The following is a 24,702-nucleotide window of genomic DNA, read 5'->3' as shown; positions in this document are numbered from 1 at the left end:
AACGATGAGTTGATTAAATTAATTGACAAGTTTTAGGCACAACATTGTCCATTTTGACTGTTTTTGCTCTATTTGGCCAACAAAAATATATCCATACAAAGCAGAAAAGTTGAATCTCAGCAACACAGCAGTGTTTCGTTATTGAATTATTCACTGTTTTTGAACAAATCGGTTAAGTCAGTGATTCAATGACCCATTCATAAAGGTTGAATGACTGATGATTCACTTATTAAGGCTTGCCGCCACCTATTGGAGGTTTTAGTTTCATAATAGTATCATTTCATTTTTCCCAAAACTTCATATTTCTGCATTCAAAATGCTATATTTAGAACATTAATCTCATAACATTATTTCACGACTTCACACATCAAGCGTAGCGTTAGTTCTGGCAGGTCACGTTAGTCAAGCTCGCATCAGCTGACCCTCAGCTGATCCACATCTACCTATAGGAATATGACACCTATCACCGTATAAGCTCCTTCAGTATTATCAGCAGCTATCGCGTTTCTCAGGAGCTAATTGCCCTCCTCCATCCCCAGCTCCTCCTCTCGCCCAGTCAGGATTTGACATTCTGATTCCCCTTGAATCAGAATAATTATCGAATAATGTTGTACTTAAAATCTTGAATTAAATATATTTGCAAATTTTCATGTTGGTTCTGTTCTGTTTACCCCAAGGGGGATTATTGCTGCTCTCCCTGCTCTTATCCATGCTAGGCTGCATGGATGCGCAGGGAGTTCTCGCCCAGAACGGAACCATACCGCCAATCCAAACTGTATGCTAATTGTCAATCATATTTGACGGTAGTGGTCCTGACAGAATTACATGTAATTACACTGTAAAAAAAAATTGGCTGCGATTAGTTATAACAACTTAAAATTTGTTGAGATAACTTAAATATCCAACTTAACTAAAGTTAACTAAACTTAATATTTTAAGTCAAGCATGAACACATACTTTTTAAAGTTGAAACAATGTTGGATTTTAAGTTGTGATAATCGCAGCAATTTTTTTTACAGTGTAAGTGGAGTAAAGATTATGCGTATTTGGCGTGCTTTCCAGGGGGATGGCTCCGAGCTCGGAATTTGGCCCGAACCCAGAGTACTCCCCTCGGTTGTTGTAAAAGTAGTTGGAACTAGAAGTGAGCCCTTTTTTTACTTGAGCACCAGGGGGCGCATTACAGAAAGATCCTAACTTTAGAATCCTATCTTATCTGTTTGGTAACCATGGCAATTTCATTTAGGACCTCATTGAGGACAAAAGCTATTACAAAATTAAATTTCTTAAGTGCATAATTATATTTTAACTACGGATAGGAAAATGGTATTACAGAAGCACCCTAACTCCACAAAAAAATCCTAAAAACTGACTTAACTTTAGGACAAACCCAGTGGTCTCCTAACTTAATTATTTGTGAAATTAATTATAACTGTAAAAATCACATATAGCCCTGTCTGAGAATGGCATCATTGATGATACAAGATCAAGAACAGCGATGTTTGATGGTGGAAAGACTGTGAACATCCAAATGATGTGATGCACTTTGATGACAAAACTCGACAATTACAAACTCCTATGAAATAAAAGGATTAGGCTTTGCCTTTTCTATCAAGCTTATCAAAACTTCACTTAGTGAAAAGCACCACTTAATTTGTTTCTCCATTTTAATCTCTAGTTTTTCCATTTTACTTCACAGCAGCTGTTTGCGCATCGTTGGTTGCTTGGTAATAGACCTGAGAGTTGATTACCAAACTCGATGGGGGAGGGGTTTAAGATTTCCTAACTACAGAAAAAAGATTTTATAAGATAGGATAAGAATCCTAAATCAATTTAAGATTTGCTTCTGTAATACGAATTTGGGAAAAATCCTAAATTAACTTGTCAGATCGTAACTTAAGACTTAAGATAGAAAGTTTCTGTAATATGCCCCCAGCCCCCCAAAATGTCTGCACAGCCCTGAAAAAAATTGCTGCCTTTAATACAATCAACTTGGCTGTAAGTCATTTCAAACTAAATTAAACGTTTAAAAAAATGAGCAAATTATTGACACTGATCATGTGACTCTTTGTATACAGAGGGTCAGATGTTCTTGCTTCTAATGAAGCTCAAGATGCCCTTTAAATCATTCTAAAATCATGATGAATAACTTGGTTTAACAAACTTGTAGATCTTAAGTGCTCCTGTCATTTTTTTATAAAATTGTATCAATTAATTTGTATTATACATTACATATTTCATATATAATTGTGTTATATACAGTATATATCATTGTACTATAACAATATAGTCTTGCTGTGTATAATCAAGTGCACTTGAGTATCTTTTTTTTATTTTTTTATGTGATACATCCATCAAAAAAGACATATTTTGGTGTACAGAGCTGATCAAAAACACTGAAGACAATTGTTAAATGGTTAACCAAGGTTAAAATTCACACTGAACCTGTGATATCTGTTAGTTTTAGTTACAGTTTGACTTTGATAATCAACATCATTAGCTCACTGTGGTCAAACTGGGCCCCCTGGTGGATAATAATTGAGACTCCGTCCTTATGTAATGTAAACAGCATAATACATCTTTTGTTTCAAATCTGGGGCGAAGACAAAGCTAAATGCACAATATGCACTAGAAGACAGAACTGTTACATAATTTCATTATAACTATTAGTTCATATTCAACCATCTGGCTGATAACCGTTATGCCTTTAAATACATACATATGATTGATAACGGCCAATGCAGGGAATGGGACCAGGGCACCGGGGTTACACCCCTACTCTTTTTTACGAGAAGTGCCATGGGATTTTTCATAACCACAGAGAGTCAGGACCTTGGTTTAGCGTCTCATCCAAAGGAAAGAATACGTATATATAGGGTACTACGGGCCTAAGGTGCACCAGGGTAAAAGGCGCCTTTGATTTGATTTTCTTCTAAACCACTAAATGGCACAAAAACTTGCCGTAGCACTTTCCAAAACATCTGCTTTTCAAGATGACCGTGAAAATTTGGCTGATCCTTGACGCGATCGTCGAAGTTGATTATGCACTAATTTGATCTATTTTTATTTTATTTATTTTTTTTAAATGTTGTAGATTTAAGTAGCAAATGAGAAATGCTAAAATTATTGAATTTATTTTTAAATTAGTCATATCATATGATAAAATATTATTTATTGTTACTACTGTAAATCTATATTAAATTATTATGGGTTCTCTCTCAATGCTTTCAGAATCTTTACTTTTTAAAATAATTTTGTTTCTGTATTTTTAAAATATATTTTTATATTAACATTTTAATGACAGTATATTTATGGAACAAAAATTAATATTTTATTTATCAAAATAAACAGAAAATAGTAGCCAACAAACTTTGCTAAAATTATTGTTTTGAACAAGTATTAACTTTTCTAAGTATTACTTAACTTATTTTAGCTTTAGTCTTTTTTATTATTTATTTTTTATCATACACTATGGGAGTACTGAAAAGCAATTTTTGGTTTGCCTTTAGCCGCGTTGTACCCTATATATACAGTATATAATAGTATAACAAGGTGACCTTATGCATATAACACTGTATTTGTATCAAATTTGTATAACTGACTTTCGTGCATGCTGTACATGTGCATAGTGTCATTGCCCTGCGTCACTGAACTCAGATATAACATATAAACACTAAAGGAATGCATGATTCATTTTGGGTTGGGACATGTATTTTTTTTATTTAATGCGTTTGGCATTGACATATGCATTTATAGAACATACAATTTCTCTTATCGCAAACGTTTTTACGACTGTAAGACTGTAAGTTTATGACTCTTTGTGAGATTTCTCTCTTTTCATCCTTCCCATTCCACCTTGAGAGATTGAAATGACACTTAAAAGCCTATTTTTGCACAACACTAAAAGGTCTGTGACCGTGAGGGGAAGGTGATTTCAATTCCAAGTGCTGTAAAGGGACAGAATATAAATCACTGGTGTAAAGACACAAGCCTCTCCAGACCTCACGCAACCTTTGGATTTGGCATTTTCCAGAGAACCGTCGCACAAAGCTTTGGTGAGTAAGCGGTCTTGAAAAAGGGATCTGAATTTCTGAGAATGCATATTAAGATTTCACACATTCTGCTGATAAAATCAAGTGATTCAATGACTTTGAAACTGTCTGGAATTGTTAAATACATTTAAATAAATTAAAATGCCATCATTTAAATACCCTCACATCATTCCAAAGCTAGGCTATATGACTTTTTTTTTCTTTAGTGATATTCTGGGAAATGTCTTTAGTTTTTCCATACAATGAAAGTCAATGGGATCCAAAGTTGTTTTGGATTCACATTGATTTTGATAAGTTAAGCCATTTTCGTACATTTCTAGCAAAATACGAATTCCTTTGAAGAATGTTTACCCAAAACATTCCACAAATCATATTTGTTCATGTCTTTTTATCATTAAGGGCAGCTGGCACACTTACAAAGATGAAAGTATTGGTTATCATTCAGCTCCTGCTGTGCTGTGTCACTCCTATAAAAGGTAGCCTAATCTATCACTATGTTTTCAAAGTCTGGTGCTTTCAAACAGATCCAATTGCTGCATGTTCTAACATATTATTCTACTCGAATAATTCGAATACACTATGTCTGAACAAATTGCTAATATTTAATTCTCTCTAAACACATTCTGACCAGCGTTCACCATTGAGTCATGTCCGTCGGCCATCGGGAGCTTGCTAAAGACAGAGGTTGAGGAAACCGTCACCCTAACTTGTAAGACTGATGAAAGTATTGACCCATCCAACCAAGAACTGCAGTGGTACCGCAATGGTGCCCGGGTGAATCTGGCAGTAGAAAACCGCCTGTCCCGGAGTAGTCTTTGTATACAGTCTGTCACTAAAGAGGACAACGGAGTCGTCTTTACCTGTCAGCTGAAGGGTGACGCAAGTGTGAACGGCACCATCGAGTTCGACGTCCATTGTAAGTTTAATGTTCAGAATACTTGGGTAAACAGGAATATATTCAAGGGTTAAACTAACAGGTTTGGAATCAATTTAATTTCAGTTAAGCTATTCCAGAACTAACACCTTATCAAACTCATTAAATTAACTCTTTAAATGTAGCCTACATCGAATGTTGACTCAGTTAGGATTGTGCGTTCGTGGGGTTCATTTGTAAAACATCTTTCAATATAGCCTCACGACGTAAACAATTAAAGTGCATACATGATTTTAGCATTAACAAAGCCACTAACCATTTCTGTGTAAAGTTATAAATTCTTATTTTTCCTCCGACTTGTAACAGTTTTATAAAAAACTACCATTACAATTAATAAAATAAAATAAAATAAAATAAAAAATCACATGACCACTGACCAGAAATTGGGCTTCACTGGAATAAGTGCTTCACAGTATCCTCAATCTTTTTTTTTTTTTCTTTTTTTTTTTATGCATGTAAAACAACATAGTGAAGGAGATATGTTTCATTCTACGGTTTGATGCCATTATATTACAGATCCTCCAGACCTTAATGACACTAAAGAAGTGTTTGTTGAGGAAAAAAGTGGTGTTGTTCTGTCCTGTGATGTACGTGCCAACCCTCCTGTAGCTCTGGTTTGGAAAAGGGATGGTGAAGTTCTGGATCTGACCACAGGTAGTTACATAACGACCAATAATGGCATTACCGCTGAGTTGTCAATCCCAAAAGCTGTGCGTGATGTACATCAAGGAACGTACATCTGTGAGGTAACCTCACCCGTCTATGGAATTGCGAGCAGGACTTTTATAGTTACGGTTGTAGGTTTGTGGTCCCTTTTTTATCCTCAATTTTTCTTTGACATTCTGCTTTACATTAATGTTCAGTTTAATTTATGTTTCTTTTCCCCCCCTCCCTTAGATAGAGTCCTAAAGTTCCCTGTAGGACCCACGATTGCTGGAGTGGTGGTGGTTTTATGCACAATTGTATTAGCACTCATCTCTAGGAGGGATAACATTATTAAGGTATGTCAGCTCCATTTTGTTATTGTCATAACTAATAAAATGAAGAGAATAGCGATGTTTAAAGGAACACTCCACCGTTTTTTGAAATAGGGCTTATTCACTTTCTTTCCTACATTTAGATAGGTGGGCAAATGCATTTTTGTCTCAGTGCATGCATTGTTTTAGTTTGACAGGGTCGGCGCTAGCTTAGCTTAGCACAATGAATGGAATCCTTTGTTGCCAGCTAGCATGTCCTGAGTAAAAGTGATATAAAAAAATTTAAAAACCCACCTAATTACTTCTTGTGGCCTGCGTATTCACAACAAGTACAAATAGTGATGCAGATTAACACTAGGCGATTTCCTAGGCAGATATTGACTTATATATTAAGGACTATATTAGGGGGAAGCACAGGCGAAGCACTGCTACTTGGGCGTGATATCTCTGCGCCCAAGTAGCAGTGCTTCACCTGTGCTTCCCCCTAATATAGTCCCAAGTCAATATCTGCATAGGAAATCGTCTAGTGTTAATCTGCATCGCTATTTGTACTTGTTGTGAATACGCAGGCCACAAGAAGTAATTAGGTGGGTTTTTTAAACATTTTTTATCACTTTTACTCAGGACATGCTAGCTGGCAACAAAGGATTCCATTCATTATGCTAAGCTAAGCTAGCGCCGACCCTGTCAAACTAAAACAATGCATGCACTGAGACAAAAATGCATTTGCCCACCTATCTAAATGTAGGAAAGAAGGTGAATAAGCCCTATTTCAAAAAACGGTGGAGTGTTCCTTTAATATGAACTAGTTTACATAAATAACTCAGATCTTAAAATCAAAAACTATCTAAAACATCAGAAACTTTTGTGTCCTATAGTGCTGCAAACGAAACTGAACATCTCCACGTGGAATTGCATCTCAGGCATTCAAACCACAGAGACATTGAGCATTGAGGAGATCAGACTGGAATTTAGCCATTACTGTACTGGCAAACGGGATGGAATGGAATCCCTCTTAAATATGAATTACTAATTCAAAAAGATCTTCTTATTTTCCTGCTCAGCCTGTTTGTTTTGTTATTGTTAAATTATAAGGTGAAAATATGTCTGTCAAACAACACATTTTTTTAGATGATTTCCTTGTATGTCTCTCCGCAGATTCTAATGTTGTTGATCAAGTACTTTGTCTCTGAGCCAGCAAAGACACAGCCACTCCTAGAACATTGATGGCTGTGTTTGTTGGAGATACAGTAAAATAAAGTCATTAAAGTGAATTGCAAGATATTTTACTGTACATTCTCAAGGATGGGATTTTACTTGTGTAAATAGTGTAAAAGTCATTAACCCAGGAAAGCCATGACCATAGCACGTTAGTTGGCTAGAAAAATTTGCTATATAGAGGAGTATTTTGCTCAATTTTGCACCAATGCTGTATTTTCTAAATGTCATAAGCATTTGTTAACAAACAAGTATTCATTACTTCAATGAGCTTATTGTTTCTGCATTAAATTATTACATTGTTTAAATTAATACATTTTTAGCTAACTGTAACTTTGTATAGCCTATGTACATTTCTGAAATACTTAACTTAGATAGTTATCTCTAATAACAGATTATAAATTGTAATATGGACTCATGCACTTTCTGTAAAGCTGCTTTGAAATGATGTGTATTGTGAAAAGCGCTATACAAATAAACGTAAATTGAATTGAATTGAATTAAATATCATGTGCACCATATTAACATATTATATTTTTACTTATATCATTAAAATATTATATAATAAAAAATGCTTTATATTTATATTTGAGTTGTTATTTTTAACCTTTATCTATTAACATGTATCTACTGTACCTAATATTTATCTAAATTAATCGATATTGAATCAAGATCGGAATCATATCACAAGAATTTAATTTAACTGAAATCGTGAAATTTGTAAAAATGAAATCAAGCAATAATAAAAACAGTGGCCTACCAGTCATTGTGAAACATGTTGTCACTGAAATGGAACTTAATAATATTCTGTTTAGTTACCAAAGGTTTTGACAATCACAATACACTTATTGTGATGCAAACATGTTTTTTTACATCCCTCCCAAATCGAAGTTGAACATCTCCACATGGAATTTCATCTCAGACATTCAAACCACAGAGACGTTGAGCATAGAGGATTTCAGACTGGAATTCAAATAGACATTACTGTACTGGCAAACGGGATGGAACCAGGATGGAATCCCTCTTAAATATGAATTACTAATTCAAAAAGATCTTCTTAGTTTCCTGCTCAGCCTGTGTGTTTTGTTATTGTTAAATTATAAGGTGAAAATATGTCTGTCAAACACTCTTTATACTTGTGAGTTTTTTAGATGATTTCCTTGTGCGTTTCTCCCCAGATTCTAATGTTGCTGAGCAAGTACTTTGTCTCTGAGCCAGCAAAGACGCAGCCACTCCTAGAACATTGATGGCTGTGTTTGTTGGAGATACAGTAAAATAAAGTCATTAAAGTGAATTGCAAGATATGTTACTGAACATTCTCAAGGACGAGATTTTACTTGTGTAAATAGTGTAAAAATCATAAACCTTTAACCAAATCAAATCATATAGGTTTAGGTTATAGGCGCATATAATATATATATACGCCTATAACCTATTTGATTTGATTTGGTTAAAGGTATTTTACACTTTATAATACTAAGATTCGTATACTTTCACTGTTTTCTTTGTTCGCTGTCATATCAAATTCTGAGACAAATAAAAATGTAATTATATTTCAGATTTGTTGGACATTTAGTTACTTAGATTTTTTTGTTGTTGACTATAAGCACAAGCTTTTTTACTTACTTGATCACAGCTGTTAAATATTTTGGATATTTATGCATTTGAGACATTTCATAAGACGTTTTGCTATCATTCGAGGTCGTTTATTCATGATGAGCTTTGGTATTTCTGTAGTTAACTGTTTAAAAGTGGTCTCTTTGTCTCTATGAATATAGACAGTTGATCATAGCAATACAAGCGTTCCAAAACAAAGAACCGCGGGTTACGTCACATTTAGATTGCGACGCAACAGCATGTTTGGCAAATCAGAGTGGAGGAACGGGACAAAGTGGGCGGAGTCTGACTTCCAGAGGGAGCGGTTCGCCAAATTCAAACAGCCAGGCAGCCACTCGAAACAAAGTAAAGGATAGTTTGACTTCAAAAGACTGAGATTTTGGAAAAAGAACGGTAAGTTTTCATTTGAACTTCATAGTCAATGCAAAATCTTTTAGACGTATTTGTTGTGTAAAGCATTTATTGTTTTTGTTCGATGTTGCGTTGGGTCGCTAACTTTTTAAATGATCAATGCTTTATGCTCTTCGTTAACGTTGCTACTTGCATCTTGGAGAATAATCTTCAGTTTCATTTTATTATCACTCACCGCGATTTACTATTTTCTTTTACAAACATCAAGCTTTTGATCAGTTTATTTATCATTTGAACCGAGGCAGCACTTCACAGAGTTCCTCCCACAGTCGTGGAAAACCTGGAAAAGTAGCCTAATAGTGAATAAAATCTTTAAAAGTCAGACATTTCTTACGTGAATATTATTTGTTATACACTGTGGACTTATGCTAATTTTAACAGAAAAGGGAAATGTTATAGTTACAACCTGTTTTAGAGTGAATGTTTTTAACAGAATGCATTGTTGCTGTAAAATACTGCAAAATGGTTAATCATTGTTTACGTATAAAGTCAATGTAGGCTACTAACTTATTCAACAAGACAACACATAGAGGTCTACACTTTTACCGTAAAGTATTTTTAAGTCTTTTTTGTTGTTGTTGCAAATAGGCATTTTTACATCTCCCTGAGATCTCATGATGACGTCCACTATTGTGAGCGGGGTCTGGAGGTCGCATGCTGTCCTCGATGAGTCGGAGCCCGACAGCTCGCCCGAAGCGCCGCAGCAGTTTAAGAAGATGCGCTCCACCAGCTCGCTGAACTCACTGAGAATGTCTCTGCGCAAGCGGCTGCCCCTGAAACCAGTGCAGTCCAACGTCAACATCTCGGAGAACCCCACCTGGGAGTCACTACAGATGAACCAAAAGACCAGTGTTGTCCGCAAAATGACCCGCAGTGCAAAAAACTCCATTGGAAACGTCTGTCAGGTGTGCTTATTTTTTCTTTGAAACTGAATGCACATTCACTCAATCACTTGTTGTTATAGACCTTATTCACGGCAGCGCCTTCTTTGATTTAAACAAGAATGAAAGCGAGGCTGTGACATTAATTTTTAACTTCATTTTTTAAGTTAAAAAAGTACAGTGCAAAAAGTATAAGCCAAATACAAGGCATTGTGGTACAGTTCAGAGTATGTAAAACAAAGAATAACGTGAGGCAGTGTAAATGATGCTGATAGGTCACATGATAATGACAACATGGCGAATGTAGTTCGTCCAGATTTAATTCTTACTACACACATTCAATACTATATAGAGCGGGCTTGAAGTAATTGTTCTAAATTCAAAATAAGTACTGTGATGGATTTTAATTAATCAACTAACATTTGTTTTTCTTGCAGGAACGACATTCATATGGTATTAACTGTGTCCAAACTCTTTGGGGAAAACTTGTGACTTTGAGTGTGTGTATAAATAACAGTTAGGGAAGTGAAACTAGACAGATGACTAGTTCTCAAACCTTGTGATAAGTAATCACAAAAACAGAGTTTGCTTGTGCCAGTGACAGAGGAAAAAGGTTGGGGCTTTTGAACCAATTGAACCAATCACATTGAAGGTGACGTGTTAGTCTTATTTGTTTTCTCGATTCTATAAAAACTGTTGTATCTGTGTTTTACGGTGGGATTCTCAATGGAATTTGTCTGAGATCCTCCGGCCTTGCTTCTTGGGAGAGATTCCCTGAGAACTGCTCGGGAAGATCTCCTGGCCGTGATTAAAGCATTTAAAGGACATTTGCTGAGGTCTGTTGCTGACGATTTATTCCTGCGCAAGAAGCTAGTTTAGGAAGGAAGCTAGTTTAGAGGAACAAGTTAGTTAGGTGCTATTATTGAATGGGGACGTCGATTTGTAGACGAGACCCAGATAGACTAAATGTCGACAGTAGACGTTCGGGGACGTAGATTTGTAGACGAGACCCAGATAGTTAGGTTTAGGGAAAAATCTATGACAGTACCAACTCAAGAGAGTAGCCTATGCGATTTCGGACGCAGCCATATATCTCTTCAGTGGGTTGTACTGTTATTTAATGTGTTTCTGGATTGTTCTGCTGATGAAACACTGCAAAAATATCTTTGCAATAAATTTCTGTAGATAAAAAAACTCCAGACAACATGAGCTGTGGAAAATTATAAGTGATATAGGAGCTTTTTACAGCGCATGCCATTGAAAACACGGTAAGTCTATCCCTCACAGCCTCGCTTTCAGACCTGTCATGGCGCTGCTCTGAATAAGGTCTATAGTTATTCATGTAAAACAAATGTTTATTTACCCTCCCAAAAAACCCTATATTTTCATCTTCTAATCAGAAGTTTCAAAGGAGCAGACAGCCACGTCAGGAGTGTCTGGTCATGACGCCTGGTAGAACATCAGGCGGAGAGGAGTGTGATTGCACTGGGACATCACAAACCCCAAAGCGATCTGCCGCCCGTACTACCATCACCCCCAGGCGAACTCCAAGGTCAACCAGCAAGCGGACTCCTCGAGGGGCCTGTACCCCAGACGCCAGTGCCCGTGCTGTTAGGACGGTGAAGACCAGGGGCACCAGGAGGCAGCTGGTGCGAATGGCTGCACTCAAAAGCCCTTTTGCATCACCCAACACAACGAACAGCAGGAGGTGAGGCTGCACAGCTGCATTCACACATTGCATTTTTGCTGATTTGAAATAGTTTAGTGTCCCCATGAAATCATTTGACGACAGCATTTTTCTTCATTGAGAAGTTGCGTGGGCAATATTTAAAGAACCAACCTTTTTTTTTTGTAAATAGGCCATTATGTCACTGATGTGAACTGTGATTTGGTACTTGCAGGTGGTATATTAGGGGGAAGGACATTGTCATTCTAAATAGCATTTGATTTGGAAGGAATGTGTATAGTGCAGGATGAGTCATCGGGAATTTATTTTTATTTTTTTGAAGAGAGTGACTGTTTAGATGTCACACTATACCATGTATTCTGTGCAGAGTATAAAAATTTTCTGCATGCATGGAATACCCTGATGACTAACTACATTTGCCAAAATATGTTGTGTAACAATTGAGCACACTGTGTAAAACACTAGATCCCACAGTTCTCTTTTTTTAATATTCATTTTGACATTTTATGCAAAATTGAACAATAATGTAAAATAACAGTGACAATTTCAAAGATGTTGGACGCTGGGTTCAGTGTTATTTTAAGTATCATTGAAGAGATACTATTGTTGTAAATATTTAAATAGTTTTTACTTTCATTTTAGTTTTAGTAATTTTGTTGTGTTTTGTCATTTTTCTTCTTTTTAAATGTGTCTTATTCCAGTAAGTGAAAATGAGAAATGTTGCCTTGGGGAACTAGCTGCTTTTTTATATATCAGTTAATGTTTATTTTATTTCAAGTAACACTTTAAAAAAAAAAAATTATGGTTTTAGTAAACTAAAATCACCCTAAACTGGATATTTGCCATCATCTAACGCTCACTAAAAGTTTTAAAATGAATAATTTAATAACACTTTTAAATGTAATCTTTGGCAAATTTCAAAATGAATATCCATTTTCATATTGTACATTATAATGTTTTGATGCCTGAATCTCGTTGCATTCAAAGTGATTGATTTTAGTTTTCAGTATTTTATCTTTTAGTAGTTTAATTCAACATAATGGTATCACTATGTTATAAGTTATAGCCTAATTCCATAACATAAAAATAATTATCAGGCAGAATTTTAATATTGGTGCCTGACCCTCCCTAAACTGTGCAGTATCCAATAAGAAGTATGCTTGTATTCCATTCCAAACATATCATTCCAAAAGCCTGTAGATTTTAAAATAATATACCTGACAGCTAATTTAGTCAACGCTTGGGAGAACATTAGCATATTATGGATGACCCTGACGCTACAAAACGTTAGGGATGACAAGAACAATTCTGCAGATTGAACGTAACGCATGATATCACAAAATGGTTCTCTCCATCCCATGACAGGCAGTTTGATGAGGATCTGGATTGTGTGTCCAAAGGCCTAGGAAGGCTAAAACGTCTCTCTCAAGCCTTTGATGATGCGATTTGGAAAGATGATAGGTGAGTATTAAAAAAAATCCCAATAAAATGTTCATTCTGTAAAAATGAATACACTTTGTTTTAATCTTCACCTTTTATCAGTTTTATTTCTGTCAGTTCTTGGGATTGGGTGTGCTCACTCAGGCACAATGTGGTCCCAGTTCCCGCTCATGACATCTGGCCATTTCCTGTTTGTAGTTTTGGGAGGGTGCAATCTCCCCCACCCCAACGTTTCACTAGACAGCAGCTGCTCTGTACCGAAACCTCCTTAAAAAGCCTTTATGTTGAGCCGCTTAAAAGTTACTGCACTTAGTGGGGTTTGCTTTTGGGAATTGTTGTCTATTGCTGGAACAACTGTGTGATTTAACTAAGGGTTTAATCTAAGGGTTATTTTTTAAGACATTGGGGTTGTTCATGTTTTTATCATGCAGTGCTAGTCTTAATATCTTCCAGCCCTTCCTCGTCCTCCGAGGGACCCCGTTCCCTCCCCTTTTTGAATTCCACACATAACTTTCCTCCCGCCAAGATTTTCAAATGGCTCAAAAGTCTCATTCCTTGGTTGGGCGGTCAGTCACTCTTAATCAATCCAGCTAAAGGGGTGACGATGGGATTTTAGGGCTGATTTAAATCTGCTATATTGCTGTCAACAAATTCAAGGCTTTCAGGCATGATCACTTGTAATATCTTTCTGAATTAAGTCCATTTATTATTTCTCTTCTATTCTGCAAGCGACAGGTTCAGGGAGTGTCTTATGGATTAAAGCTAAGGTAAATGTTTTAAGTATCTTTCTGAAGTTCTGCTTGAAAACATACTTGTGCAAAAATGTAATGTTTATTTCATTATGTGAGCATGTTTGTCCAATCTAAGAAGTTAACTTTAGCTCACTGGGTCTGATTCGTGCAGTCAGCGCCACACTAAAGCCTATTTGTATTGCATGATTAGTTATTAACCTACACCAAACATGATTTAAGGAGCTTTACTTTCTAATATCAAGCACTAAAAGGCATTTTACAACACACTTTACAATGGCTGCTGCTTGATTCGCCCATTTCCTTCCAATTCTTTTTATCATTATTTTACTTCTATATTGTGATTCATCATGCCAATTCAAACAGATTCTTCAGCTCACTACATTTTGAAAGCAAAAATTAATGTTCCAATCCATAAGTCTGTTGCTCCTTTTTTCCTGTGTAACTCTAAACGAGTTATTGTTAAAATGCCAAAGCTGCACTTTTCCATACACTGAAAAACTGCATGCTGACAACTGCATTTTTGTTTGTTTCATTTAAAAATAATTAGTGCTGTCAACTCAATTAATCTGGATGAATCGCACCTAACATAACATTTTGTAAATATATAATGTGTGTGTGTGTGTGTGTGTGTGTATTTACAAACTTTTATGTTAAATGTGATTTATCATGATTAATCAATTTGACAGCACTGAAAATCATATATAACATTGGGATTTGAACACATTGAACACTAAACTCTAACTAACATAACTTTCACTCATGTAAATAACTGTTAATGTGTTTTCTTTAGTCATGGTGTATTGCTAGATCATATCCCCCTTCCTCAATGCCTGGTCAAAAACCTATCTTGTCCTCGCTAATCAAAAGTGCATTTTGGAACCAGTTAGCACTAAGCTTGTAAGCTAAAGCCCAAAGTATACTTCGTTTTTTTTATGCATAATTTAAGGTGCACGTACAGAACATATGTACATTTTGTCATCAGCATAGTACAGCACAAAATAAACATTAATTGAAATAAAATGTATAAAAAATGATCACTTATTTTATTTCAGCTAGTAGGCTAGTTAAAGCAACATTTCTAGATACCCATTAATAGACACGGTACTTCCTTGAGACATTTTTTTTCAAGGGAATGACCCTTCACAATATAATGCTTTATAACGAACTCTGCTAGAGAGCTACATATGACAATTGATATGTTCAATTCTGCAGTTTTTTTTTAGACGGGTGATTCCCCGGAGGTTTGAGATTTAGCTCCTCCACGTCAAACTTTCTCGCTAGTTATGACAACTAAACTATGCCACTCCCACACCATACACGTATCAAAGTAGCAGGAGTACGTTTTCTCTGTTTACGGATATGACGAGACGGGCGAGTGACGTTTACGCAATTTCCCGTGAAAACCATCCCGCTAGGTCTAAAATATAAACGCTTATAGTAGGCTTACCATAATGAATCAAGGCAGGACAAAAACACGTTTTTGAAAAAGGATTGGTGATGTATTGACTCGTTATGTAAATTTTGTTAATTTTTAACAAAAAAGTTGCATATTGTACCTTTAACTTTGTAGACGTGAAAAATGTCTAAACTTTCTAGTGTTCATGTGTCAATTCGCGCACTATTATTTGAAGTAAACTTTGAAAGCCTCTGCATTCGGCTGCAAACTTTCGCATAAAACTTGACTTCGGTCTTAAAGTCGGCATAAAACGGAAGTTTTGTGACGTATATACAAATGAGACAAATTCTGGAATAAGAAAAATATAGGGCAGGACTTGATTTCATCCTTCGGGAATTAATTGGATCGTAGGAATTTGGCTAGTTGCCAGCTAAATGGAGGCAGACCTGAATGCCAGTTTGCTGTCAGTTGTGGAGGGTATTAAGCCCCACCCTCCACCGAGACACATGTCACGTACCTAGTTTGATATCATGATCTCCAAAAGCACCTTACTTCATCACACACTTAACTCTAACCTTTGGTGATAATGTGATTGCAGGGTCCAGGCATTGGAGCACTACAAAGGGGTCATGAGCAAGAGCTACAGCACAACCAAGAGCAACATTTCCAGAGGACTGAAAAGGGCTTCCATCCGAAAACAGACACAGCGCATACAGCAGTCCGTAAGCAGCTGGACTGATGTGGCCATGGCGAACATCCGCAAAGCCACTTAAGAGGCAACTGTTTTCCTTATCCTTATCCTATCAAACATGTATGTTGTCTTGTGTTTCTCAGTATATGCCAGAAGAGGCCTTGTCCAGTATTTTGAAGGGACACTTTTCTTATCTGTCTGTATCTTTTAATGGGCAACTGAATATACTGTATCACTATATGAAAACATTTCCATTTATAGCTGCTGATTTTCAGATTTATGTGCATGATTTCAATTAATGCACATTCATGGCTCAGTGTGCTAGACATATTGAAGCATTTATTTAAAACTATTTCTGCTGTGAAAAGCCACCAAAAGATGTGAATACAAAATGTAAGCATATTAAAAATGAATGTGTGGAAAGGTCAAAGAATTAGGAAAAATGCTAAATGTTATTCATCAAAAACAAACCATATAGGTTGTTGTTGTTTTTTGCAAAAATATCCAATACCACTACCGAACACTAAACTGACGTGTTTAGATAGTGTCTTAACTGTGGGAAATGTTACTAACGTTACTGTTTACTAACTGTTTTAACCTATTTAGTTGAAGTTTATTAACAGTGTTTTACTGCTTTGGTACTTTACTGGGTGTACTGCAAGGCATTAGTATTTGTGTAGCAGGAGGAAAAAATGCTATAATTTCACTATTTCACCAAGCAAATATACTGCTATTGTCAATATTATGTAAGACATCATAATCACAGATTGTACTCACAATATAGTGATCAATATGTAAACATTACCAAAGAACAATAAGAGAGTGAGTTTGTTTCAAAGCTGAAATGTTTACAGTTATATCACTTTGCATTATGATTTGTTAAAAGAAAAGGACAAAAACAGCATCGTTTGCTTTTTTTATATTTAATAAATAAATAAAGAAAAATCCATAATTAACAAATTTGAATGGTTTCTTACTTTTCATCATCATTTTGTAAGTATCAATGGGATTTTTTTCTTCACATCTCTTAGCATGTAAAGGACTAGAAGCTGCAAAGTACACAGTTCAGAGCAGTTCAGTCCTATTACTTGGATTTCCTTTTTCTTGCTTTCTTAACTGACATTAAAATGCACTGAAAAATAGCAGCGATCTAATGTGCTTTTAAAAATGCAGGGTGTCTCAGCAAGGAATCATCATTTTTAAAAGGCTGCTTTATTGGTCTATTTTAAGGATGGTAAATGTTTAAAACTCCAGAGGGAGCAGCTGTAAAACCACCTGCAAGATTTCAGCTCATAACCATTTTATCAGAAAGATTTTTCAGTCATGGCATGCAAAGAGTGGGTTCTGCTATCTCACTGTGTTGAGGGGAAGATGCTTTCTAGAACAGTATGGACTTTTTCATGCTCAAACAGCAACGATACACACAAAATGTAAAAAACCATAATATGACCCCTTTCACAAATGAAACTTTATTTTAAAGTGATGGCCGAATTGGTGAATGTGATTTCACCAAGTACAACATGATACTGGATCAACATCTTTGTTGATACTGGATCAACATTCCAATAGACCATTCAGATTTGAGGGACAAGTTTAATACAGTTTATGTCAAGTTTAGGCTTGCAACCAGGGTTAGGTGCTTTTACATCAATGCTATTCACCTATCATTTCTCTCTGATTTTTCTGCGCGATATTGAAGAACATTTTTATAACTTGTTAGATAATGCAGTATTCGATATGCGATACGTTAATGCTTGTGAAATCAATTTAAATTATATGTAAAAACTGAAACTGATATAACCAATATATATACTGGTTTACTGTATTAGGCTGCTGTCACTTTAAGACTTAAAGGTGAACTAAGTAACTTTTTTTACCTTAACCGAACAGCTTCGGAGTCATTGGAATAGTTATATGACTTTTTTCGGGTTGAATGGTGGTCGTCTCGCACCCCCCAAGCGCCTGTGAGCCGAAAAACCACCCTTGCAACTTTGGGCCGGCGGGCCGCATAGCCCTGCTTTAATGCACTGATCCCATTGCCACACATCTGATTTCTTTCCCAGTGGTTTACGTTCACTTAAGACTGTGTTTACATGAATATTCGCCAAGACAGGCATATTGTCATATGTGCGTATGACCATTCAAGTGCAATAAGCCATTAAAGAGAACAAAATTTGTTGATCCAGGAACATGTCTTACTTGGCAAAATCAAGATAACCTACCAGAATTACTTTTCTAAAAAACTGAGAAGAGTGAAATTAAATTAATCGGAAATAATTTGTCAACATTTCAACAGATAGTTTTATAACTTCCAATAACACCGTATATGAAATACATTTATACAAATATATACAGTTTTGTGCAGTACAGCCAAATTCACATAACAGATTCTCTCTGAAAATGTCACAGACGTCAAACCACAGCAGGACATTTAAAAACTCTGTCAGCACATAATCTATTAGCACATACTTCACCCGGCCTAGATGAACACTAGAACTATAGTCTTTACATAATGCATGAGTATGAAGCAACATTTTGACTAAAAGAATCTGGGTTGAGCAAATCATGCAGACAGGAGTCCAAAAAAAACTATTAATGAAACATGGCAGTCGGAATGCTCCTGGAGACGTCCGTTTTTCTTCTAAGCTCCTTTTCCTTTACGGCTGATTAAAACACAAGAAAACAGGGTCTTCTGAGAAACGCTTGCCAGGTGATCTGGGAGACGTGTGGGTCACAAAAGAGTCATAAAGAACACAATGCCTCAGGTTGCAGGACTGCTATAAATAGATGCGGCTCAGGTGCTCATGTCCATGGTTACCTTCACAAAGACCACAGGAGTCTGCAGGAAGATATTCACCACACATGAAACGAGTCTCCTGGCAAAGCACAAAACTATATAATCAATAAAAGATGACCTTGACACTACTTTCTATAGCTACTCTCTGTCATACTTCTGTCTCATTTATGACACCATGTTCCTCTTTCCTTCAGTCTGCTGTAAGAGTCACAACGGGTTAAAGCGTTCAGTGTCCAATCTTCACATCTGTTCTGGGCTCTTTCTAACAGCAAACGTCTGAAATGTTCCTTGTCTCTCTCCGGTGGGATTGTTTGTTTTGGAGATAATTTGCAAATCCTTGCAGCTGTTCACTGTTCTTGTCTACCAAGGAGCCCATCTATCGAGTTGAGCGGTTCTTCTGGTTTGAAATGAGATCTTGATGTGATTGATGATTAAATTCGTCTGTATGTACTGAGGATGGAGAAAGAAAAATGAGATTAGTAAGAGGTTGGAGAAATGTGCTTGTTCTTCCAGCCTTACCAGCTGAAGTCAATGCCCGAGCTGTTGAACCCTCTTAACCGCGGTAGAATCACAATAACTTACTAGCAATTTGGTGCATTAATATACAATTCAAAATAAGATGCTTTACAATGGCTTTGAATGTAGCTCATCCAATAAGATTTTAGAGCCAAATTATTATTTTTATAATTTTGTATGTCTTTCAGCTTGACCCCATGAGCTCCATATGGGAACTTCAAAAAAATTAATCGAATTCAGTATTAACATTAGAAGCATTTTAGGCATTTCAGTCTCGTGAGTCAATTTTTTCTTCTTCTGAATAACCAGTTATAAGCATACATTTTATTTATATCTACGGAATCTGCAAATGCTATTTCTAAAGAAACTAAATCTTGCATCCTCAGAGACAGAGGCATTGTGGAAAAGTTCAGTATAAAATAACAGCATAGAATAATACAAATAAAATAATAATAGGTTCAAAATGACTAAATATGACATTTGAAAGTAAATAATTTCAAAATAAATATAATTGGGAAATAATAATTATTTTAGGGGTCCATCGCATTAAAAAGTTTGAACACCCCTGTTATAATGTATTTCTACCAACAAGTGTAAATAATTCAGCAAGTAATTTATAATAAAAAACAAAGAGAAACTAAAATATGTAGGCCTAAAAAAGACTTATGTATTTGAATTGCATATAAAATTCCCCTTAATTTGCCTTACACAATTTTAATATAACTAATAAACTTAATGTGATGCATATTTGTCGGTCATACATAAATAAAATGGGTAAGAAAAAGGTACGATTTTTGCATTTAAAAAAATCATGGCATAGACCATTATTAACTATTTGCATTTGATTTTGTTTTTTAATAATCATTTAAAAAATATATTCATTTTCAAAACGTATCTTAGCAATCCTATTTGGAGCAGTAATAGATTAATATTGGCACATAACTTGAACAGTTTTGTATTGTAAATTGTCTATTAATGACTTAACAGAGTCAAAGATCATTTGCTTTCTTTACCCTTGTGTTTTTCAGGGCCATTCAGAAAAGATTCGCACATCTATAAAGCGCCCCTGGTTTAGAGCAGTTCTACCACAATTACTTGCTCCAATAGACCGTGAAAGAGAAGCACAACTCAAACATCAGCCAAAGGGAACGTCGTCTCACAATGTCCATCACTCTTTCTGGAAGCCATTAAGCCCCTCCCTAAAAGTTCAAGACAGATTCGCCAGGCTGGCGATAAGACAGCCGTTCCCCGATGACAGAGTGCAGAGACCTGGGCAATCCAGAGCAACTCGAGTGCGTCACAGCAACCCAGATGGGAGCCAGTGGTCTTCTGTGAGCCAATGGGCTGCTCTGGCTCTAAGCGATCCAATACAAAAAAGGGCCTGTTTGCAAATGACATTCTGCTCCCATAACTGCACAACATGAGTGTTTGTCAGTGCACACTACATCAAATACCAGCGAATCTCTGCAGGTTTGTGAAATGAATGGAGCTCTGTATTGGACCGCTTTCAAATCAATCACAAAACATGTGTCTCCATGACAACAGCTGAGAAAAATCTCCAATGAATATGTCAGCATGCCATCTCTGCTAAACCATGTTGGGCATTAGCAATGAGTTGCGCACAGCTAATGTCTGAGCAGAAATAATGATGGGTATCACTTCTGAAATGTACTGAGGTAGCTATTAGGCAACAACAGGTCATATAAATGTACTAGTGACGTGAAATACAAGTAGGGTACAACGGGGCTAAAGGCAAACCTTAAGAAAATGTGCTTTTCATTATACTCCCATAGTGTATGATTGAAGAAAAACAAATGTTTGTATTGAACATTGATGGAGCAACAGATTTAGTGTGGAAAAAAAATCATAAAAGTAGTTTATATTTAGAAAAATCGTATAAATGTATGAGGTGGCAAGGTGGGCCTTTTACCCCACACCGGGGTAAAAAGCTCACCAGCATGGGGAAATTAAAATAATTTCATTTTAAAAATACAGAAACAAAATGTTTTAAAAACGTAAAAATTCTGAAAGGATTGAAGGAGATCCCATAATAATTTAATATAGATTTACAGTAGTAACAATAAATAATAGTCTCCTATATGATATAATAAAAAAAAATTTTTATGATGGTTTCATTATATTGACAGACGGATCAGTGCAGCTTCTGCAGTAATGCGGTCGATGTACCGGTCTGTCGTGGTGAAGAAAGAGCTGAGCCGCAAGGCGAAGCTCTCGATTTACCGGTCAATCTACGTTCCTACTCTCACCTATGGTCATGAGCTGTGGGTTATGACCGAAAGGACAAGATCCCGGATACAGGCGGCCGAAATGAGCTTTCTCCGCAGGGTGGCTGGGCGATCCCTTAGAGATAGGGTGAGAAGCTCAGTCACTCGGGAGGAGCTCAGAGTAGAGCCGCTGCTCCTCCACATCGAGAGGGGCCAGCTGAGGTGGCTCGGGCATCTTTTCCGGATGCCTCCTGGACGCCTTCCCGGGAAGGTGTTCCGGGCATGTCCCACCGGGAGGAGACCCCGGGGAAGACCTAGGACACGCTGGAGGGACTATGTCTCCCAGCTGGCCTGGGAACGCCTCGGTGTCCCCCCGGAAGAGCTGGAGGAAGTGTCTAGGGAGAGGGAAGTCTGGGCATCCCTGCTTAGACTGCTGCCCCCACGACCCGGCCCCGGATAAGCGGAAGAAGATGGATGGATGGGTTTCATTATAAATATGGTTATTATCTCTAAGGTGTACACCAACGTAATATATAATATTTACCATCTGAATCTAACCATGTCATGTCAACAAATGGAAAAGTCAGCCAGCTGTTTATTATCATGTTAGTTATTGTTCCTTTTGCCCCAACAGCAGGGGCGCCTTTTACCCAAAATACCATACTTTTACATATTCTTCAGTTATTGAAGAATAACTGTTATTTTAAAGGTATAGCGGAGGATCTTTCCAAATTTTAGATAAGACCCGCCCTTTCCACTTTTTGAAAAGTTTGATTGATTCACCAGAATGATTGACAATTAGGAGGACCAATAGTATAGGTTACCCACCAGGAAGTAAAACATCCTCCGCTATACCTTTAAGCTTGAACAAAACTGAAAATCATTAAGAAGACCTCTGTTTCAAAATATATTCAATTATTTTAGCGATTATCGGTTGCTACTTAAATCTACAATATTTTTAAAAACATCAAATATTCGATACAATTAGCGCATAATCAACTTTGCGCTGCTGCCCGCGATCGCATCAAGGATCAGCCAAATTTCCATGTGCATCTTGAAAAGCGAATGTTTCACAGACAGCAACATAGTGTCGGCCCAGATCCGGCCCACATCTGGTACACGTGGTTCCCTTTCAGTCGCTCACGTTCGACGTAACGTCGACGTGACGACGTAATTGGGATCACTTCAGGGAGCCCTATCAACTTCGAGTGTCTACAGAACGAGCCAATGAAAGTTGGCGTGCGTGAATCGCGTCACGCGCCCCCGCCCCGCCGCGCGGGTATAAACAGGAAGCGGGCGCACGCACACATTGTCTTTCACTTCGGAGCCGAGTTTCTGTGAGACTTTTTTGTCTATGAGAATCAGCCTTGAAGACTTCAAAGAGGATCATCTCTCTCTGTTCCTGTGTTGGTGTGACGGCGCGATCAGCGGTGGCCGCGAGCATTGCAGCTCTCAACTGCTGTTTTCACAGCACTGTGTTTGTGTCTGTGTGTGTGTGTGTGTCGGTTCGGTGGGCGTTTCCCCTGTGTGTGCATTCACACTGCGGCTACCCCTGGGTGCCTCAACACAAAAAGAGAGTTCTAAATCCTTTTTTATTTTTTACTAAAAGAGCAACAATTTCAGAATAATTTCAATTTCTGAAACCTCCGGGCCCCAAGAGGGCGCGCTTGGCAGTCAACGACGCCGCCATGCCTTGTCACTCCCGAGCCCCTCTTTCATCGCCAGCAGGCAGCAGTGGCTGTGTACTGGACGCACTGACGCCTCCGCACACTCACTCTGCCCTTCGACGGAAGCAGGTATGTGCTGCACCACACACTCAGACCCCACTTCGGGCCGCTGTGCTGTCCGAGTCGGGTCCCTGCATTCCGCCGCGCTGCCCCACCCCGGGTACGTCTGTGGTGCCGTTGGTCCCGCTTGCTCGGTCTCTGGGAGCCTGGTTAATGCTTCCCAGCCCGTCTCGCTGGCTCATCCGTACCATCAGACTCGGCTATGCGATTCAGTTCGCCCGGCGCCCCCCTGCGTTCAAGGGCATTCTGTTCACCCGTGTTTTGGCGGACAATGCCCCGGTGCTCAGGTCAGAGATCGCAGTCCTACTGGCGAAGGATGCGATCGAGCCGGTCCCTCCAGCCGATATGAAGACCGGCTTCTACAGCCCGTACTTCATTGTACCCAAGAAAGGTGGTGGGTTACGACCAATCTTGGACCTGCGCGTCCTGAACCGGTCCCTTCACAGGCTACCGTTCAAGATGCTTACGCAGAAACGCATTTTCAAATGCATCCGTCCCCAAGATTGGTTTGCAGCGATCGACCTGAAGGACGCGTACTTTCATGTCTCGATTCTCCCTCGACACAGACCGTTTCTCCGCTTTGCGTTCGAGGGACGGGCATATCAGTACAAGGTCTTACCCTTCGGGCTGGCCCTGTCGCCCCGCGTCTTCACGAAAGTCGCGGAGGCGGCCATTGCTCCCATGTGCGAGCGTGGTGTTCGCATCCTCAACTACCTCGACGACTGGCTTATTCTGGCCCAGTCGAGAGAGCAGTTGTGCGAACACAGGGACATGGTGCTCAGTCACCTCAGCCACCTAGGGCTTCGGGTCAACTGGGAAAAGAGCAAACTCACCCCCGGGCAGAGGATCTCTTTTCTCGGTATGGAGTTGGAGTCGATCAGCATGACAGCGCGCCTCACCGAGGCCCGTGTCCAGTCAGTGTTGAACTGCGTGAGCACGCTCAAACGCAGAACAGCGGCACCACTGAAACTGTTTCAGAGGCTCCTGGGGCATATGGCATCTGCAGCCGCGGTTACGCCGCTCGGATTGCTTCATATGAGGCCGCTCCAACACTGGCTCCACGATCGAGTCCCGAGATGGGCGTGGCAGAGCGGCTCGTGCTGGGTCCAAGTAATTCCGCACTGTCGCCAAACTCTCAGCTTGTGGTCGGACCCTTCGTTCCTGCGGGCAGGTGTTCCCCTGGAACAAGTGTCCAGGCACTCTGTGGTCTCCACGGATGCCTCTACCACCGGCTGGGGGGCCACGTACAACGGGCATGCAGCTTCAGGTCTGTGGACGGGGCCTCAACTGCATTGGCACATCAACTGCCTCGAGTTGTTAGCAG

General features: G+C 38.2%; 3 protein-coding genes across 8 annotated transcripts in view; 2 read left to right on the top strand and 1 right to left on the bottom strand.

Annotated features, from left to right (window-relative positions):
• Positions 1–3,893: 3,893 nt before the first annotated feature.
• On the top strand, positions 3,894–8,030 carry tmigd1 (transmembrane and immunoglobulin domain containing 1). 2 transcript variants are annotated; one of them, XM_082142003.1, is made up of 6 exons: positions 3,894–4,052; positions 4,449–4,525; positions 4,681–4,965; positions 5,500–5,784; positions 5,881–5,984; positions 6,839–8,029. In XM_082142003.1, the coding sequence occupies exons 2-6, from the start codon at positions 4,471–4,473 to the stop codon at positions 6,854–6,856; spliced, it is 747 nt and encodes a 248-aa protein (XP_081998129.1). In that variant the 5' UTR covers positions 3,894–4,052; positions 4,449–4,470; the 3' UTR covers positions 6,857–8,029. The 2 variants fall into 2 exon arrangements, with proteins under 2 accessions (XP_081998129.1, XP_081998130.1); XM_082142004.1 differs by having other exon boundaries at positions 3,913–4,052; positions 4,454–4,525; positions 6,839–8,030.
• Positions 8,031–9,039: 1,009 nt separating this feature from the next.
• pimreg (PICALM interacting mitotic regulator) lies at positions 9,040–17,005 on the top strand. Of its 3 annotated transcripts, none has more exons than XM_082140705.1 (6): positions 9,040–9,188; positions 9,795–10,111; positions 11,488–11,795; positions 13,140–13,235; positions 13,950–13,981; positions 15,961–16,099. In XM_082140705.1, the coding sequence occupies exons 2-5, from the start codon at positions 9,821–9,823 to the stop codon at positions 13,972–13,974; spliced, it is 720 nt and encodes a 239-aa protein (XP_081996831.1). In that variant the 5' UTR covers positions 9,040–9,188; positions 9,795–9,820; the 3' UTR covers positions 13,975–13,981; positions 15,961–16,099. The 3 variants fall into 3 exon arrangements, with proteins under 3 accessions (XP_081996831.1, XP_081996830.1, XP_081996829.1); XM_082140704.1 differs by having other exon boundaries at positions 13,944–13,981; XM_082140703.1 differs by lacking the exon at positions 13,950–13,981 and having other exon boundaries at positions 9,041–9,188; positions 15,961–17,005.
• Positions 17,006–17,917: 912 nt separating this feature from the next.
• plrdgb (PITP-less RdgB-like protein) overlaps positions 17,918–24,702 on the bottom strand; it is a 115,311-nt gene continuing 108,526 nt past the window's right edge. For all 3 annotated transcript variants that reach the window (XR_014198630.1, XM_082140678.1, XM_082140679.1), the window contains exon 20: positions 17,918–19,300. The gene's annotated coding sequence lies outside the window, so the exon portion shown is untranslated. The remainder of the gene's footprint in view (positions 19,301–24,702) is intronic.

Source organism: Leuciscus leuciscus, assembly GCF_965113295.1.
Source record: "Leuciscus leuciscus genome assembly, chromosome: 16".
NCBI classification, from domain to species: domain Eukaryota; kingdom Metazoa; phylum Chordata; class Actinopteri; order Cypriniformes; family Leuciscidae; genus Leuciscus; species Leuciscus leuciscus.
Note: the sequence above shows the minus strand (reverse complement) of the source record. Positions and strands in the feature narration are given on the sequence as shown.

Bases quoted from the DNA above. Each gene is read 5' to 3' on its own strand.
- tmigd1 (XM_082142004.1), top strand. From the start codon at position 4,471: ATGAAAGTATTGGTTATCATTCAGCTCCTGCTGTGCTGTGTCACTCCT. The intron at 4,966-5,499 runs GTAAGTTTAATG...ATTATATTACAG, and splicing joins CATCGAGTTCGACGTCCATT to ATCCTCCAGACCTTAATGAC. The intron at 5,785-5,880 runs GTTTGTGGTCCC...CCCCTCCCTTAG, and splicing joins TTTTATAGTTACGGTTGTAG to ATAGAGTCCTAAAGTTCCCT.
- pimreg (XM_082140703.1), top strand. From the start codon at position 9,821: ATGATGACGTCCACTATTGTGAGCGGGGTCTGGAGGTCGCATGCTGTC. The intron at 11,796-13,139 runs GTGAGGCTGCAC...ATCCCATGACAG, and splicing joins AACACAACGAACAGCAGGAG to GCAGTTTGATGAGGATCTGG. The intron at 13,236-15,960 runs GTGAGTATTAAA...ATGTGATTGCAG, and splicing joins GCGATTTGGAAAGATGATAG to GGTCCAGGCATTGGAGCACT.